We start from the raw sequence: 18,646 nt of genomic DNA on the forward strand, positions 1-18,646 counted from the left end.
GCTGCACCAACCCTCTGCCTCTTGCCCTGCCTTATCTCTTCGATAAAAATAAAAATAAAGAATACTAATAATAAGTGTGTGGGAAACTGCTCCGGCGTCCCTCAGCTCCCCGACCCCGGCGGGGAAGGGACCAGGGCCCCGCACCTCCCTCTCCGGGTTCACGTGGGGTCAGCGGCCCCAGAAGCTAGGAGCGGGGATGCCGGCTCCGTCCCTCGCAGCCCCGCTCCCCCCTACAGCTGGCCGGACGCCCGGGACCAGAGTCCGGGGCAGGGGAGACTCACCGCGCAGCCCGGGGGCGGCCATGGCGCGAGCACGCCGGACACGAAAGCCGGACCGGCCCGCGGCGGCGCCGGCGTCCGCTCAAGCTTACTCCGCCGCGGGGCTAATTCCGTGGCGCTCGGACGTGCCCGCCCCTCCCCCGCCCGCCGCCCCGCGCCGCCCGCCCCGCCGCCCGGGTTCGAGCGGGCGCTCCCGGCGAGCCTAGCGGCACGTGGGGAAGGAGCGCGCCCGCGGGCGGCCCGAGTCCCGGCCGTGCGGGCGTTGGAGAGGCCGAGGGGCGAGCCGGGGAGGGGCCTCCGAACCTGGGTCGGGGTGCGCGTTCGGCCGGATTGTGGGGCGCGCGGTGCGGCTGAGTAGTGTGCGGTCCCGCCCCGCCGCCCCGTCCGTCCCGGGCACTGCGGGCTCCCCTCGCCCGGCGACCCGCTGCCCCCACCTCCCCGGGAGTCCGAGGGGCTGGGGCGGGGGGAGGGGGGTAAGGTACAAGGGACAGGAGGACTGGAAGAGGGGCTGCGAGGGGCAGAAGGAGGGCGAGGTAATCTTACAGGGCCCGTCCCTCTGAGACGCTCGGGACGGGGACGTGGTGGAGGAGGGAGTCTGGAAGCTCCATCCCGGAGCGCTCGAGGGGCGCCGTCGCTCCGCCGGGTTCAGGTGCCCGCGGTGAGCCGAGACACGGAAGACCCTCTGAAGGGCCGCTCCGGGCGCTGGAAGCGGCAACTCCCAGACGCCCCAAGGCTCAAACAAGTTAGAGAACGCCAGGAACCCAAACGAGCGAAAGGGTATTCTACTAAGGTCAAGTATGCTATTTATTCTTCAGTGTGAAGTGAGGAATCATGTCTCCCGCACGGATAAGGGAGGCCGGTGGCGACTGCTCCCTGCTTGTCAGAGGACAAGGGGGAGTAGACAGCACAGAGGAGTCAGGGGCGGCGCCGAAGGAAAACCAGAAGTGTGAGATCCCAGTCCAGAGCTTTATTCGGGCCGAGGAGGGATGGGGGCTAATGTTTATTCAGGACTTCCATGTCCTTCCCAGAGCTGTACCTGGGGGATTGTACCTGTGAGCTGTACCTGTGAGGCAGTTGCTGCCGCCGAGCCCATCTGACAGATGAGACCACAGTGTGAAAGGTCAAGCAATTCGCCTCTAAGAGCTGTGCCGGGATCCCCAAGCAGCCAGCCTGCTCAGCGTCCGTGTGGCAACGGCTTTGCTCTTCTGCTTCTTTCCCTCCCAAACGAGGGCCTTCTCCCCATTTGCTCCCAGCGACCCTCCTCCCTGTCTTTCCCTGGAAGCCGTTCTACCCTGGTTCCTTGATCCATTCCCTTTCTTCTCTTCCTCCCGCACTTTCTAATCCCTTAGCCCCTGTATACGCTCTCCTTGAGATTCTCCCTGAAACGCTCACCTTGGGGGGACTCTGTGTCACCTGCTCTGAGAACAAGCAGGAGGAGTCCCTGAGACCAGAGGCAGACCCTGTCCTGTTAAACCCCTGGAGGAAGGGAAAGCCCTCGAGACACACACACACACCCCCACTGGGGCTTTCTCAGTCTGCAACCTCCTTTCCCTGCTCCTTGCCATTTTTAAAAATCAAAACATAAAGTGCTTCTGATTTGGCTTTTTTCTTGGCTGTGAATTGTCCCATCAGTAAATCTGAGGAGAAATTCAGACTACAGAGGCATAGGCGGTTGGAAAGTTGACACCTTATGCTGGAGAGGTAGCCTCCCTGCTGAGTTTCTCTGGGGCTGAGGCCTCCAGTAACACCTCAGCACCAGGTAGAGTGTTAGGCCACCAGTAAGAAGAGAGATAGGTAATTCCCTGCCCCCAGATCTGGTTTCCTACAGAGACCTCAGAGGCTACTCAGAGTTGGAGGCCCGGAGATGGTGGACGGACAGATGACAACCTGTGAATTATTGAGCAGTTATATAAAACTTCTATCCATTCTTCCTTTCCTCTGCTGACTAAGCCACCACCAAAGCTGCTCAACACAATCCATGCTATTTGCCTGTAGCGTATGTCCCCTCCGTGTGATTACGCACAGCATCGGAAGGGGGTGAGTCCTAGAAACGCAGCAGTCACTGGTTTCCACGACAGCAAGGACCTGCCCTGTAAGCGACAGGGACAGCGTGGTTCCAGTGGAATGACCTGGGAGTTCTTACCTTGGTGTCAGGCACCTGGGTTCTGAATATGCCCTGCCACCCAGGAGCTGTGTGGCCTTTGGCAAGTCCTCTGAGCTGTTTTTATTCTCTGTAAAGATGGGGGTGAGGGCACTGGATTGGATGATATATAAATCCTTTCCAGCCCCACCAGCCAGCCCTTCCAGTGAGTAGAGGCTTTCCTGGGTTAAAAGGATCTGGAATGAAAATCAATTCTCCATCAAATTCCTGTTAAAAACCCAGGGTATTCCCCTCATTCTCATGGGTCTTCTTTCCACAGCTAGAGTCTCTGCCATCTTGCCAGCTTATACATATAAACTCTTCACATAAAGTTTAAGGAAGGACAATCTCTCCTTAAGAGTGACATTACTGGGGGCGCCTGGGTGGCTCAGTGGGTTAAAGCCTCTGCCTTCAGCTCAGGTCATAATCCCAGGGTTTTGGGATCGAGCCCCACATCAGGCTCTCTGCTCAGCAGGGAACCTGCTTCCTCCTCTCTCTCTCTCTCTCTGCCCACTTGTGATCTCTGTCTGTCAAATAAATAAATAAAAATCTCTTAAAAAAAAAAAAAAAAAGAAAGAGTGACATTACCAGTTAGGGATTTGGGGACTAGGTGAAGTCTGGCATTATCTCTGTCCTTCCACTAAAAGATGTCTGGAGTCGACAGGGCCAGAGCATCCAGCATACAGCCCAAAAGAAACTCAGCTCTTCCTCCCCTCAGGATATAGTCAGTCCCTAATGCTCTGCCACTGACAAGACACTTATTCTCCCACTTGGAGCCTTGATTTCCCCTCATTTTTATTCTTGCTGCTTCTTATGTTATTAAAGAGCAATTGACAGTTTGCCCCAGACTTTCAGTTGTATTTGACACTCTCAACCCTATGACTCAGACTAATGTTCCTATTCTCCAGATGAGGAAACTAAGGCTGAGAACCTCTAATGTTTTATTGGGAGCCACACCGTAGAATGAGGGCCACACGTAGAACCCAGGCTTTCCCACAAGTCTGGGGCTCATCCCCCAGGACTGAGATTTTGCTGGATGGGCCCCTTTTCCTGTACCTGCCAGCTCCCCATTTTCAGTCCCTCAGTCCTCGGTGTATTAGAGGATATGTGGTAACTTAGGGAGCCAAGGGCTTGGAGAAACCCCTGCACACCTGCTCAAGTTCCTTCAGCCCAAGGTCAGCCACACTGGCAATGACCACGTCTGCCTTGGCAGGAGCCTGGCTCCAGGGCCCACCCCTCTGCTCTGTTCAGAAGCCCCTGGATCCAGAGCTTGGAGAACCTAGTGTTCTGAGCAAATCCCTTTGGAGATTTGTGGCTGGGTTCTGAGAAGTCCTGCCCCAGACAATCCTCTCCCCACCCCATGGAGGCGGACACCATTTTTTCCCAGAGGCTGGCCATGCCTGGGGCTGGAGCACTTTTTTGGATGGAGCCTGTGCTTTCTCCCCCAGAACAAGTTGCGGAGATTGGGCCCTGCCCACTCCACCCCCCCAATCCCCCCCACCCCCCCACCCCTGCCATCGCAGCCTGGAAGAGGCAGTGAACCACCAGCGTTTTGCAAGGTGAGAGATTAGCCTTTATTGTGGACACTGGAGGGCTCCAGAGCGGAGCACAAGGAGGAGGAGGACGACGATGACGAGGAGGAGGAGGAGGAGAAGGAGCAAGAGCAGCACACTGGCTGGTCCAGTCTCAGGTGAGGCAGGCGATGGCAGGGTCTGGGGCGACCTCAATTGCTGCACTTCCTGGGGGAACACTGGCACTGCATGGCGTTGAGGATCTGGTGGTGAACCACGGAGCCATTGGTGCAGTGCAGGGGCACCAGCATGGGCTCTGTCCGCATGGGTGAGCAGCAAGAGCACTGGTCCTGCACATCCTCCGTGTCGATGGAGTACAAGGCTTTGCTGGCACATTTACCCTGTGACGGAACAAGGTGGGGTAATGGGTGGCATTGCAACACTGGAGGGGCCTGCTAGGCAATTTGCAAAGGCAGATCTCAGGAAAGTCTGACGTGCCCCCATCCTTATGGTCCTATTACATCCAAATCCTACTAGCTGCAATTTCTATGCATGTCTGATGAGGAAACACAATTCTACCCTTCCCCACCTCAGCCTCACTGAAGCCAGGACCCCCTTACCTCGCAGTAATGAATGTCCACCTCCTCGACAGACTTACAGTCTCCCACCTTGACATACCGCAGCCTGGCTGTGATGTCTTTGCATTCGAGCTCCTCACCTACAGGACAGGTGAGAGATGGGGTGTGAGGCCTGGCTGAGGTTCGATATAAAGCTCTCTGGCCCATCGCCCTCACTTCACTGGAAAAAGGTCAGTTTCACAGGAACCAAATCACTGAAGTGGGCTGCAAAGGGGGGAGCTAGTTATCCTGGTTCACCTCTGCATCTCCTGGCCCTCCCATTCAGAGGTAATAGTTACAGCTGGGTTTAATTCACTTAGTGGTACAATCTGAATGGCAGGAGGAGCCTGGCCGATCACTGTGTGTTGGTGATACAGATGGACGAGATTCGCTTTTATGTAATTGTAGACTCTAAAAACCATAATGACTGGAGCAATCTTCTTATGCTTAAAACTATATCCGGAAGCTAATGGGCAAGGAAGGAGCCAATAAATACAACTAACATCTATCTTTGCCTTTGTAAAAGAGGAAGGGCAAATGTCATGACCACGCAGGGGATTAAGAGCATCCCTAGGACCCCTTATGGAGTCTTTCCTTTGGGAATAGCTGTTTCCGGTCTCTGGCATGGCCAGGATTAGTGGCATTCAGATCTGAACCTCTGCTTGGCCCACTGATAATTCTTAGCTTTACTACCAGCTCGCCATTCCCCATCTGAATACTGGAGCTCTTCCATTCTTGAATGGCTCCCAAACTAAATCAACCCTAACTACATATTAGCCTGCCTCCCAATTTCCAACTAACTTCATTTTACAGTGAAAGTCTGCCAACCACATTTAAAAAATGAATAAGGAAAATATATTTAGGCCAACAGGCTATATTCTTTCACTGTAGATTTAAATCCCTGAGCCTGGCTTCCTCCCCTCACGAAGCATCTCCACCCTCCCAAGAGTACTGACAAACACAGGCCCCCTCGCTGCCTCCCTGCTAGGTTGGCAAATAACTGTCTCTTGACCAAATTCCATGCGCAAAATGTGCCCAGAGAGAATTCATGCTCCCTGATGGTTTCCAGACTTCAGCATTCTGAAACTCATGCAGCTAGGAATCACAGAAAGAGTAGCTTTCGGAACGTGTTTCCTCGATCTGCAACCTTCTTACAGCAACTGCAGGGACTGTCAGAGTGAGCCATCAGGAAGAGAATGAATGAATGATTGAGGACCGAAGGTATTCATGCTTTCACTCCTCCTTTCTTTACCCAATACCAAACATGGACCCACGAACCCCACATAAAACAAAAAAACACAAAGCACCAAACCAAAAACAAAAAAACAGTCTATATTCAGAGACCACAGCACTAGCACTAGGATTTGGAAAGTTACTTGTCTCATGAACACGGGAATGTGTGGTGAGATTACAGTCTGATGGGCACTGGCAGCCTGCTGTGAACTACGAGGACCCACTGGCAGAACATAACTGCAAGGCCATGAGGGGCCTGAGAGTGAAGAAGGGAGGTTAATCAATGTAGACCAGTCTTCTGAACTCTTGAGAAGAATCTGTGGTCTCTGCGTCTGCAGGCCTCACAACCTGTGGTGGGAGCTCATGTCAGCTAGCCGATGGCTTCTCTTTCTCTGGGAGGTGGCTGTCTGACCCTCAAAGAATACATTTGTCTTGAGTGTCTGCTCTGTCAAGATTATGGATCAAGGGTGCCTTTCTTCAAGGAGCTCTGGCCAGAAAAAGAAGATATTGTCTCAGGATGGGTCTATGAGCCACCCTTGCCTCTGGGAGGGAAAAAGCAGGTAGGAGGATAGAAAGAGTAAGGAGTTTTGGAAAAGGGGAAGAGACTGCTTCACAGGGATTTGAGTGGCGATCTGAGGACTGGGCTGTTTAAGAACATTCAAGGCGGGGGTGGTTCCCTGAAGAACTGAACCTAGTGATTGGCCAGTGGTTAAGAACGATCTTTCCAGAACAAGCTTCCTCCAAAAAAAAAACAGTCCTTGCACTAGGTCTGACAGATTTCAAGGGACAAGCTATTGGTAATATACTTACATGTGTTACAGCAGGTGCCGGGAATTTTCATGATTCTCCCCTAAGAAAAGAGTAAAATCCCAGATTAGGCACAACTAGGACACAACAGACAGCTTCCAGGTCATTCCAGGCCAGTTCCTGGCTCTGGCCTCGCAGCCCCGAGCTTCAGTCCCCAGACATAAAATGTGCACTGACATCACAACTGAGAGCAGACTGACCACCCTACCTGACCAGGCTGGAACAATTCTGATTATTCTAGATTCTCTCCCAGTTGCATCACCAGGACCATCATTCTCAGGAGGGACTAGAAATCATCTGATCTCTCACCCTCCCATTCGAGGATCATAGATTCAGTGTCCCCGAAGGGAAAAGTATCTATTGAAAGCACCATATAGTGCTTATATAGTCTTTCCACTACGCTTTGAAATTGAAACCTCATAGGTTGTTGAACTAGGTCTGGGGTCTCCCTTGGACACTGGGACATCATGTCAGGGAAGACCATACCATTCAGAGGACTCTGTTCTTAGAGTCAAAGATGGAGCTGTCAAGAGGAAATTAGGGCCTGAGCTTTAACTACTCACTCCCTCGGCCAGACACTTGCGTTCATCGAAGGGCGGGCAGCCCATGACCCTCTTCTCCCAGATGTACTCTCCTCTCTCATTGACCTTGCAGAAGTGATTATCACAGCCATCCTGGAGCGTCTCATCACGCTGAAAACAAAGAGGGGAAATGGGTAGAGCAAATCTGAAGATGGTTTTTGGTCTGAAAAGACACTTCAAATCATGACTCCTTGAAGTTGCTGAAACAATCTGGAGGACTATGGTACAAGACTGAGACCATCTATGGTCTCCACACCCAGAGCACACAGTACAAGTGGAGTCCCAGCTCATTTATTGTGAATAGGGCTGCATAAATGCGGAGAATTCCCCAAACCCTTCTGACCACCTAGAAGTTTAAAAAATTAAGACATAGTAAGGGTAAACTAGCAAATCAATAACTGAATCAGAGATGATCCAGGTTCCACCACCCAGCCCTAACAACTAATTTACACTCTTGTAGATCAGACTTACTGTCATTCTGATTGCCCGTCAGTCTTATAGGCAATGGAGGCTGGAAGAAATCTTAAAGATCAACCAACTCTAAACCATAGGCCTTATGCCAACTACGCTCTGGTCAAGGAGAGTGAAAAAATTACTAAATCACAGAGAAAATTCTGTACCTTCTACAGGCTCTCCATCTTTTCTCTATAAAATCAGAAATAGGTGGGAAGCTAATATTGACCCAAACTTAGTCTTTATTTCTTGAAGAAGAAATGCCAAAATGGGAAATCAGGTGGTGACATGAGTTCAACTTGCTCCCACCTTCAGTGTCATGATCTGTCCTCCTCTCAGCTGAATGGTACAAGCTGTAGGCAGACATTTCCCACAGCATTCGCCTTGGTTCTTCTCTTCCTTGTAACCCTGTATCCAGGAGAAAAATCAGCCTTGGTTAACCCCCCAGAACACCCCATCATAAGTAGGCTTACTTTTCTAGCTTCTCATCTCTCCCATCCAGCAGTTGCACCCAGAGCTCAGAAAGTTAACATTCAACTCTTGGCTGACCTTTGTCAGTTCTCAGTCCCCTAGATGGCATTCCTTGCCTCTACCTATGTACACCTTGTTCAAGTTCTAGCAGCCAGACCTATTAAATTAGACCCCTCCCTTGAGCTCCAGACTTACAAATTCAATTGTTTAATTCAACAACTGTTTATCTTATCTTCTCGAGACTTATTTACAAAATGCAACTTGATATTTCTCCCAAATTTCATCCTTCTCCTGTCCTACCTTACCTTGGTAAATAGCTTCATTACCCAGTTGCTCAAAACCAGAAATCTAGGAGTCATTCTTGACTTCTTTCTTTTTTGCATTCCCCCACTCCCATCATCAAATCTTGCCAAAAATTCTCTCTGACTCAACCTCCACTTGTCATGACCAGTGTCCTCTGTCATCACCTAGTCCAAGCAATCATCATATACCTCTAGACTCTGGTATCAGTCTTAATTTGTCTTTCTACCTCCATTCTTGCCCCTGTACTGACCCTATAGGTCTCTACACATCTGTCAGAAAGACTTTCTTATAAGTCTAGTCATGTCACTCCTCTGCTTAAAAGACATTCATGGATTTCTTGTTGTAGTAATGGCAGTACAGCTTATATTGGACTGACCCTCTATAGACAATGATTATAAACTCTTGACAAAATATTTTCAACAATTGTTGAAAGACACTGGATGGCAAAAAGAACATCTTGTGAATTCATTTCTCATGTAGAAGTAAGTGACGTGACAACAATAGCACAAAGTATAGAGGGGTAAGTACATCATTCATGAAGTGTTTTTTATCAAACCAGGATAGATCATGAGAAGTCAAGGATGCATATTGTAACTTCTGGAGTAACTGGAATTATTTATGGAAAAATATTTTCTATCCTCACTTATGATTTCTTCTCTGATTCATGAATTAACATATTTTATTTAATTTCCAAATGGTGGGGCATGTTACCAAATACCTTCTTATTACGAATTTCAATCTAATTGTGGTCACAGAATGTATTCTAAATTCAAAATTTTTACATATATTGACCTTTTACTGGCCCAGAATTTGGTCCAGATAGGTGAAAATTTTCTCAATGTGCATTGAGAAGAACGTGTGTTCTGCACTTTGGGAGTATAACAGTCTATTATTCTCAATTAGGTCAAGTGAGTGGGTATAGTTTTCCAAATCTTCTATATCTTTATTGATATTTTTCCTACTTGTTCTATCAACTACTGAGAAAAAATATTAAAATTATGCAATATGGTTGTGGATAAGTCTATGTCTAGTTCTGTCAATTTGTGCTTCACATACTGGAAACTTTGCTACCGGATGCATACACATTTAGGATTCCTGTGTCTTCAGAGTAGTCTTTTATAAAATAACCTTCTTTTATGTAGTCTTTTATGAAATAGTAGTCTTTTATGGCATTTTATGAAATAACCTTCTTTATTTGTGGTAACATTCCTCATCTTACAGTCTATCTTGTAGATTATCCATCGCAACTTTTTAATTCTTAGCATTGACTGGCATTATCTTTTCTCATCCTTTTATGTTCAATCTCTCCATCTCTTTAAAATGAAAATAAATCTTGAGGCCCCTGGCTGGCATAGTGGGTGGAATGTGTGACTCTTGATCCGGGCGTCCTGAGTTCAAGCCCCACCTTAGGCATAGAGCTTACTTTAAAAAAATAATAAATAAATAGAATTGAAAGTGTGTCTCTTGTAAACAGCATACTAACTGGGTCTTGCTTTCTTATTCAAGCCTGACAAGTTCCATTTTTTATTGGGATTTTGTTTTCCCATTTATATTTAATGTAATTATTGATATGTTTGGGTTTATATCTCCCATTCTGTTATTCATTTTATTTGTTTTCTTCTCTGTTATCTGTTCTATTGTTAATGTTTTTCTATATTCTTTTGGTTTAATCAAGTTATTTGTTTAGAATTTTACTTTCTCTCCCCCATTGGCCTTTTAGGTGCATTTCTTCACATTACTATTTTAGTGGTTACACAGACTTATCCATTTATCAAATCTCATCAAACTACGTATTTAATATCTATGCATTTTATTGTAGGTGAACTATCCTGATTTTTAAAAAATAATACTTTTACAAAAATTTCAAAAATAAGACTTTCTTTGGCTTCCCATTACATGCAGAATAAAATCCAATCTTCTTAACACATTCTACAAGGCCCTGTATGGTTTTTTCCTAATTTTCTGACCTTGTCTTCTATCACTATCCCCTTGCTTTTGACAATCTATGCCTTTGCATCTTCTAGGATCATGAATATCCCAACCTCCTCACCTAAGAGTCTTTATGTTTGTTATCCCTCTACCTGGAATGCTCTTCTCCATGCTTTGGATAACTAGCTTTTCTCATCCTTCAGTAATCATTTCAAATATCATTATTCAGAGAGGTCTTGCAAGATACAACACACACACACACACACACACACACACACACACACAAACATACTCTTATAAGACTTAACACAATCCAGGGATGCCTAGGTGGTTCAGTTGGTTAAGCATCTGCCTTCAGCTCAGGTCATGGGATCAAGTACTGCATAGCACTCCTTGCTCAGCAGGAAGTCTGCCTCTCCCTCTGCCTGTTGCTCCCCCTGCTTGTGCTCTCTCTCTCTGACAAATAAATAAATAAAGTCTTAAAAAAAAAAAAAAAACACTCAACACAATCTGAAATTTTCATTTGTTCTCCCTGAGAGGCATGTAAATTCCAAACTAAGTCTGTGCCATTGTTTTTGCACCCAGCACTTGGCTCTCTAAGTAGGCTTCCTACAATCTCTAAGATTGGCTGAGCTGGGAACTCCATGACAGTGGCTTTAAGTGACAATCCTTCATTTACATCTGAGCTGGAAAAAGCAGGAGCTTCCAGCTTCCAGTAAAATAGGACCTCACTGTCTTGCAAAAATGCCCCCTAATTTGGGAGACAATACAGGGCAACCGACTCTTGCAAATAAGTGTATTTTCAGCAATGTTAACAAAATAAAAACCAAAAGCTACCATCAGCTGTTTCATCACTGCTTCAAAACTTAAGCTCTTTTCATGCTACCCACCACTCCAAAAAAAAAAAAAAAAAAAAGTGGGGGGGACATAATCTCACAACATTTTTAAAGAATAAATTGAATTATATGAGAAGCCAGCTACAGCATCACTCTTTTTCTCATTTTGCCCATTTAGTAATCACCACTTGAAGATTCATCTAGGTCCTGAGGTTTTCCTAACACGAAGCTCTAGCCAGTTAGTTTGGAGCCCTCAGACAGAAAATGCGGGCCTTTCTGTATTGCTCCCTTGTTCATCGCATATGGGCTGAATGCTTCTAATCAGCAGACAAGGTTAGGAGTCCGTAAGCTTGTGCAGAACAAATGTAAACAATTTGCTACTCATAAACCAAGCTTCTGAACACAATGTGTTGACAGGGAGTAGGCTGTGCAGAAAGCCCGTGAGTGTGGAGTCCGCACAGAATCGGGGCTCCTGGGTCCAGGCCACACTCTCCATGCTGGGAAGGACACCACTGGAGTCTGAGGCATCGGGTTGACTTTCACTGGGGAGTTTTAACTGTGTTTTCAAAAACGTACAATTCCTGGAAGGTATACGACTGAGGTAAAGGCGACAGGAAGAAAGGGAGGGAATAAACAGTGTACGTGAGTGTGCGTGGTTCCAGGCAGAAGGAGGAGATTAAACAGGGATTAAATAGGGCAGGATTTTGTGGGAGCGTGGATTTGGGTGCTTTTCTTTTCAGTGAGTGTTAGAAGAAGAGACTAGGAAACAGGCTCTGCTCCGCAGGCCCAAGGAGAGGAAAATGGAAAAATCTTTACAGGAAAAGTGAGTGGGCAGGGGACAAAGGGAGGAGGGGACCGCTAAGTGAAGGGTCAGGGTCATGGGTGTTATGCCCCAATAATGGGTCCGTGATTAAAGGAGCGAGACTGATATAAAGCGAAGGTCAAGCAAAGCTTTATTTCGCGCCAAGCGTCAATAATCTAACCGAATGTTCGGGGCCGCACCTCTTAAAAGAGAGGGCGACCCTTCTCTGTTTCACAGACTAGCTTTTAAGGGCAAAGGCCATGCATTGGGGCCTGCCCACGCACAGGTGGCCAATGAGATTTTAACACACACAGGAAACTCCACAGTGATGCTAGATGACCAATTGAGTTACAATTTACCCTAGTAGACATTTGAACCAACCTATTACACCTTGATTAGGATTGGCGCCAAAAAGGCTTCCAAAGGGCGGGGGCCCATACTCCTCCGTAGCTAGGGAGACAGTATGCATGCCCCCCACTGATCGGATGTCTCCACCTGGCCTGACCCACCCTTGTATCTGGGCTTTGTTACCTGGAGCTGGTTTCCGGGACTTGTTTGTTTGTTGTTGTTGTTTTTAATTTTATTTATTTATCGGACAGACATATCACAAGTAGGCAGAGAGGCAGGCAGAGAGAGGAGGAAGCAGGCTCCCTGCTGAGCAGAGAGCCCGATGCAGGGGCTCGATCCCAGGACCCTGAGATCATGACCAGAGCCGAAGGCAGAGGCTTTAACCCGCTGAGCCACCCAGGCGCCCCCCAGGACTTGTTTTTAAGTGAATCCCCTGGGGGAAGGGGAGCAGCGACAGTTTAAGGGTTAAACAACAAGGTTTTTGTTTAACCTCAATGAAAGCCTCTTGCTAAAATATAAAATAGGTCCTTACAATGGGGACAAAACCCACATTCCAGAAAAGCAGAGGGCACAATGAAGCCAAAAATAGAGGAAAGGCAGAGTTATGATAGGAAAAACAGCAGGAAGTAAAGGAAGAGAGGGTAGAAGGTAATAGGAGAGGGCCAATGATTTTGGAGTTGGGAACAAGGGAGAAAGAAAGGGGGGGAGGGGCACCTGGCAGGAGCCACTTACAGGAGTAAACAAAGAAAACATTCCCTCCGCAGGTCCCCTGCCTTAGAGGGCCAGAATGCAGCTGCACCAGGTAACAGGGCTTGTCTGGCTCTGAGAGGCTTCCCAGTCACTCCTGGCACCACGATGTGCTCCTTATGCAGACATACGCATGCGCACATGCACCCATACGTAGAGTAAGGCACTGCTGAATGGGCTTTCCCCCTAACATCCAATCAGGAGCAGCCACTTCCTCTGCCTGCCAGCCGAGTTCCTAGCAGCCTGAGCTCACTTCTGTAGGGCTGAGCAGCCAGTCAGTCCTGCCCCTGACCAGTCATTCCCCGAACACTGTCCTGCCTGTGTCTCATGGCCCTTTCCAGAAATTGCATTAGCTGCTCAAAGCCTTCCAGTCTTGCTTCCCTCTGCTGTCCTCTTCTCTTACTTCCAGCTGCCAGTGCAGCCCCCATTCCCCTTCCTGGAAAGTCCTCTATATTCAACTCTCTACTCAATGTCAGCTCGTGGTCAGGTCCCTCCAGGTGCCTTCTCGCATTCTATGTCGAAGACCTCTCTTCCTCATGCCTTCCTTGAGAGTTCACCAGTCAGGCTTCATGTCTACTACCCACCAGCACAAATCACCTTCTACAGACTCCTTTTAGATACGTATAAGCACAGTCTCCACTGGGAGGAAATGAAGGACTCACATGGTGATGACAACACTTCAGTCTGGTGTAGGCAGTTCAAGCCGACCTACCTAAACTTAATTCACCACAGCGCCTCACTTGCAGGAGACCTCTCTCACCTTCACAGCAGAGACCAGTTAAGGATGCTGAACTGAGGCAGCATCCTTGGGGGATGGGGACGACTGAGGCAGTTTTCAGCAAAAGTTGAGCAATAATAACATGAAAGGGAGACGAATCTAGCAGTTCTCAAGAGGAAGGAAGTGAGGACACTGCCATGGGGGAATATCAGAATTTTGGAGGGAAGGAGGAAGAGTTAAAAAAAAAAAAAAAAAAAAAAAAAGGCGGAGGCGTGGATTTAAAAAACTGCTGAAACCTAGTGCTAGCCTGGATTGATTCTAAAGCTGGGTTTCTGTGGATGCAGAGGAGCGGACTGTGCCACCTTCTGTCCACTAGAGGGCGCTGTTAGAGAGTTAGCCGCTTGCCCTCTAGAACGTGCTCCTTGGAGACGTTGGTGGGGACTTCTTGCTTCACTGACTGTATTTCAGTGGACGTCCAAGGTATAAGGTCTGTCGCAAACTCCACACAGCATTATTTAATTCCCTATTCAAGCTGATATGTATTCTAGGGGAGCTGTTATGTGTACATACACCACCCAGAATCCTAGAGCAACAACTGGGATTTTTTTTTTAAAAGCATGTGTTTAGTTGGCTTCGTTCTGATTGAGCAGGAATGTTCTCTTGGAATCATCCTGTCAGAAATAGCTGTGTCTCCTATAGACCCATTCACTCCGCAGATATTTTATTACGCCCCTTCTTTGAGCATGAGTCTGAGCCAAGTGCCTTGAAGCACACAGATGTGGAATGCTCCATATAAAGGACCCGCTCAAGTGTTCTTTGTCCCTGTCCTCCTGAAGTCCCCCTCTGGCTGGCTCTGCTCCTACTCACATGAAGGACTCCTCCCAGACGCCGCCCCACAGCCTGCCTGCTCCCTGACGAAGCTGAGAGGGAAAGCCCTCCGTTGGCACCGAATGGAAGAGCTATTACTGTATTCTGTGCCTCTGGCTGACAAGAGGCTCATCCGTCCAATTGTGTTTTCCAAAAAAAAGCAGGAGCCCCCAACACAGACGGCACATTGAGGAGGAAGTGTCAGTCCAGCTCTGGAGGTGGGGCTGAGTCATCATTAAAGCAGTGAAATGCCGGTTTTTATCTACACAACTAGAATGATGATTCCACTTCTCTGAATCCACCCTCAGAGCGAACAGAGTCATTGTGACATTGTGACCTGGCGGAAACAGGGTGAAAGGTTTTAAACCACCTCAGTGCCCAGTGAGGAAAGTATAAGCTGAGGTACATCCGTTCCAAGAAAGAGTGTGTAGAATTTTGCACACAGTGAGTGTCTGATCAATATTCATTAACTAATTAATTTTTACTGTTTTCAAAGAATGGTAGTGATGCTCCTTAAAATGTTGTGTGAAAAGAAGTGTACATATGGTTCCCCAGGCCTTGCAAATATTATCTTTTTTCTTTAAATTTACAAAACAAGACTCTCCATTATACTTGTGAAATATTGCCCACAATCAGAAAATAGCAAAACCTTTATTCACAGACCCAGTGAGGTCCCAGTGCTTGGGTCCCCCAAGTTTCTGGGTCCCCAGGGACTCTGGGTCCCTGACAAACCCTCTTACCGGGGAGCAGGGCTTACAGGTGGTCTTCCTGCACTCCAGCTTGAATCCGGAGATGAACCCCACCTGGACTGTGCAGTGGCAAGTCGTGCACACATCAACCATCAGACTTTTCCCGGGCTGAAACCAGAGTCACCAGCGTCAGACTGCCCAGGCTAACCCCCCAACCCTCCCACTCACCTCAGCCATCTGCCTTAGGAAAGGGGGCCCCATGGCCCACAGCGAAGATGAGTCATCACCCTCGTACTTCTCCTGTGTCCAGTAGGCTGCTCCTTCCCTGCCCTCCCACCTCAAGGATAGGAATAGTAAGCCAGAGCTTTTATGCCCGAAAGGGAGGCTGAACAGTGGGAGAGGGGGATAGATTGAAATGTATGTCATGCCATCAGAGGCCTTCTCTACACTCAGAAGAGCTGCTTGTGAGCCTGAGTGGGGGCTGGAAGGTGAGGCCCTAGAGAGTTAGCAAGATGGGGGGAGCCTGGGCACCAAGATGCTGGGAGGCAGTGGAGAGTGGAGGATAGGGCTCCCTGCTTCCTTTCATTTACGCTTCAGAATGACTGAGCTGCCTACCCTTCCCACAGTACCCCCATGCCTCCCCCACAACTCACCCTGGAAAAGAAGGCTTACCCCAATGATGGTGCCATTGAGCATGCAGGCTTCCAGGGGCTCTGGGAGGAGAGAAAAGTGCAGAGCTGATCCCCTCGGGGTTTTCTCCTCTCAGTCTGGGCCCCTCTCCTACATCTGCAGTCCGTTGTGCTGGGGGGTCCTAGTGCCAGAGCCACAGTGGCCTTGCTCCCTGCCAGGCCTACGAAGGAAGGGCAGGCGGCCTCTCCTACCACCCAGCCCACAGTGAGAAGATCCTTTTCCTTCAAGTCCTCAAGGGGACAGCCCTTTTTTTTTTTTTTTTAAAGATTTTATTTATTTATTTGACAGAGAGAGATCACAAGTAGGCAGAGAGGCAGGCAGAGAGAGAGAGAGAGAGAGAGAGAGAGAGAGGAGGAGGAAGCAGGCTCCCTGCTGAGCAGAGAGCCTGATGCGGGACTCGATCCCAGAACCCTGAGATCATGACCTGAGATCATGACCTGAGCCAAAGGCAGCGGCTTAACCCACTGAGCCACCCAGGCGCCCCAGGACAGCCCTTTTTAAACGGTACACACTTAAGGAGTGAGTGAGAGGGCACTTTGGCTTCTGAAAGAAGGAAATTCTACTCTGGAAACTTAAAGTCCCAAAGGATTCAGAGCAGGTGGTGAAGAGAGTCACTATTTTGTTTGTTTGTTGGCAGGGTTGGGGTGGGAAGTTGGAGCACCTTTTCCCAGCAGAGGCATTACAATGAATGACTGAGAAGTCTGGAGTAAGCGAGTCCACCACTCCCTAACTCACATGAGCAAACGGAGGTCCCATGGTAGAAAGCCACCACTGAGCACAGTGATGACCTTCAGGAAACCGTAATATTTTTCTCCTCTTATTTGCTTTCCCACAAAAGTATTAGGAATGGATAGGAGGACTTTGATCCTCCCCACCTCCCTGAGTTGTCTTACCGCAGCGACAGGTGGGACAACACTCTGAGGTCTTACAGCTCAGCTGGAAACCCACGGGGCAGGTGGGGACTTCCAGCTGGGGGCAGGAGACATTCCTCTGTTGCACAAAGACCTCTTCCTTCACGCGGACACACTCGTTGATGAGACAGGGGTTGTCAGGGGAGGCCCAGTGAGAGCCAACCTGCAGGAAGAGCCCCAGAGTTGAGCAAGGCTGAGGCCAAGAGTCCGAGAGGGGTGTGCTCTTCTCTCGGGGAGCTGATCTGGGATCTGGGGATGAGCTCCAGCTTAATGCCTAAGTCCCACCCACAGGGTAAGGCCCACAGAGGGAACGAGTGGGGCACATCCCAAGTCCTTCACTGAGTCTGGGTCAAAGTCTCCCTGACCAAGAGCCTCACTCAGGACTATGCCTTCTATGGACAGAGTCTTCACCACCTTAGGGAAGCCTGGGACACTACCCACCCCAACACTGGGCACTGGCAGTGAGCTGAGCTCAGAGGCTCTAGGGTACTCCGATTGAGAAGCGGCAGCAAGGACGGACACAGAAGGGATGGGGAAGGAACTCCACGCATTTTCCAGCCAGGTGCTACTTTCCACTTACTCCTACAGGCAAATAGTGAGAGACTAGGGATGTTGGCACCTGGCCCCCACAGCCCAGCAATCTGTCCCCTGGGCTTCCAGGTCTGTGGATGAGTGGCCAGGCCAACTGCAGAACAGTACTCAGAGCCTGTGGAGTTTTGGGGCAGTGGTGGGCCTACCACAGACGCAGGATGGTGAGGGTGTCCCACACTGAGCACTCAGGGAAAGCAGACCTCAGATTCAAAGGTAAATAGGAGGACACAAATCCCCCAGGAGTTCACAGAACTCTTAGGGAAGGAACTGGGCCTCTCCTCACATCAACCAAATGGGAAGTCGGAGGCAATCTCAACTGTTCCTATCAAGGGCATAGTCATCCCAAAGAACATCTTGCTCAAACCACAGCCAGATACAACTCTCTGTGGGAAGACCGAAAGGTTGCAGGGGGTGGGGGGTAAAATCAAAGTCAGCAGCGGACCACAGGGTGGCCAACCAAGCTGGTTAGGTCAACATCCTCCTTCCTCCCCAGCCCGGGCCCCAGACCTACATTCTTCCACTGAGATAGGGAGTCCCCGCGCCGTGAACCAATGACCACCTCACAGGCAGAAGGCAGACACTTTCCACAGCACTCGCCTTCATGGATGATGTAAGTGAAGCCCTGGAAAAATGCACAGAACAGAGATTAGGACAACCCTAGGTCTCCTCACTGACTAAGGAAAATCAGTCAGGATGCCTGGGCTCTAGTCTCCGTCCTCACAGGGATAACGATTATACAAGATGAACACCTTGACCTCTCACCAACATACAGAGTTTCCCCTGGTCATTGCTTGATATGACCTAGTGGTTTATGGACACAGTAAGATAAGAAAGTACACAGATTGATCTTTTCCAGAAAGTGTGTTGGGGAGACCACGGTCCTGCAAGTAGGCCCACCCATCTTGCTTCTTGGAGGTCCTCCATCTGGCCAAAGCTTTAGGGACTTGGACTGAAATCCTCCACGGAAACTATGAAGCAATATGCAAAGAATGAGTGAAACATTGCTATGTGTGTTTGTCCCAGGAGCCCTGGAAAGCCCTGGAGCCCTTGGTGTCAGGACCAAGCTTCATCTTGGAGCTCTGTCCTTGAGAGAGAAGGAATGACTGCAAGCCTGCTCTGCTGCA

General features: G+C 48.9%; 2 protein-coding genes across 2 annotated transcripts in view; both read right to left on the bottom strand.

Annotated features, from left to right (window-relative positions):
• ANO2 (anoctamin 2) overlaps positions 1-395 on the bottom strand; it is a 348,569-nt gene extending 348,174 nt beyond the window's left edge. Inside the window, exon 1 of the mRNA XM_059184572.1 lies at positions 282-395. Within this exon, the coding sequence (XP_059040555.1) occupies positions 282-303 (22 nt within the window). The 5' untranslated portion in view covers positions 304-395. The remainder of the gene's footprint in view (positions 1-281) is intronic.
• A 3,573-nt stretch (positions 396-3,968) lies between these two features.
• Positions 3,969-18,646, bottom strand: part of VWF (von Willebrand factor) — a 135,764-nt gene continuing 121,086 nt past the window's right edge. Inside the window, exons 44-52 of the mRNA XM_059184573.1 lie at positions 18,034-18,144; positions 16,914-17,094; positions 16,003-16,043; positions 15,382-15,498; positions 7,930-8,028; positions 7,150-7,278; positions 6,590-6,629; positions 4,550-4,647; positions 3,969-4,330 (exon numbers count right to left, since the gene is read on the bottom strand). Coding sequence (XP_059040556.1) covers positions 4,142-4,330; positions 4,550-4,647; positions 6,590-6,629; positions 7,150-7,278; positions 7,930-8,028; positions 15,382-15,498; positions 16,003-16,043; positions 16,914-17,094; positions 18,034-18,144 — 1,005 coding nt within the window. The 3' untranslated portion in view covers positions 3,969-4,141. The remainder of the gene's footprint in view (positions 4,331-4,549; positions 4,648-6,589; positions 6,630-7,149; positions 7,279-7,929; positions 8,029-15,381; positions 15,499-16,002; positions 16,044-16,913; positions 17,095-18,033; positions 18,145-18,646) is intronic.

The sequence above is a fragment of the Mustela lutreola genome, chromosome 8 (assembly GCF_030435805.1).
Source record: "Mustela lutreola isolate mMusLut2 chromosome 8, mMusLut2.pri, whole genome shotgun sequence".
Taxonomy (NCBI): domain Eukaryota; kingdom Metazoa; phylum Chordata; class Mammalia; order Carnivora; family Mustelidae; genus Mustela; species Mustela lutreola.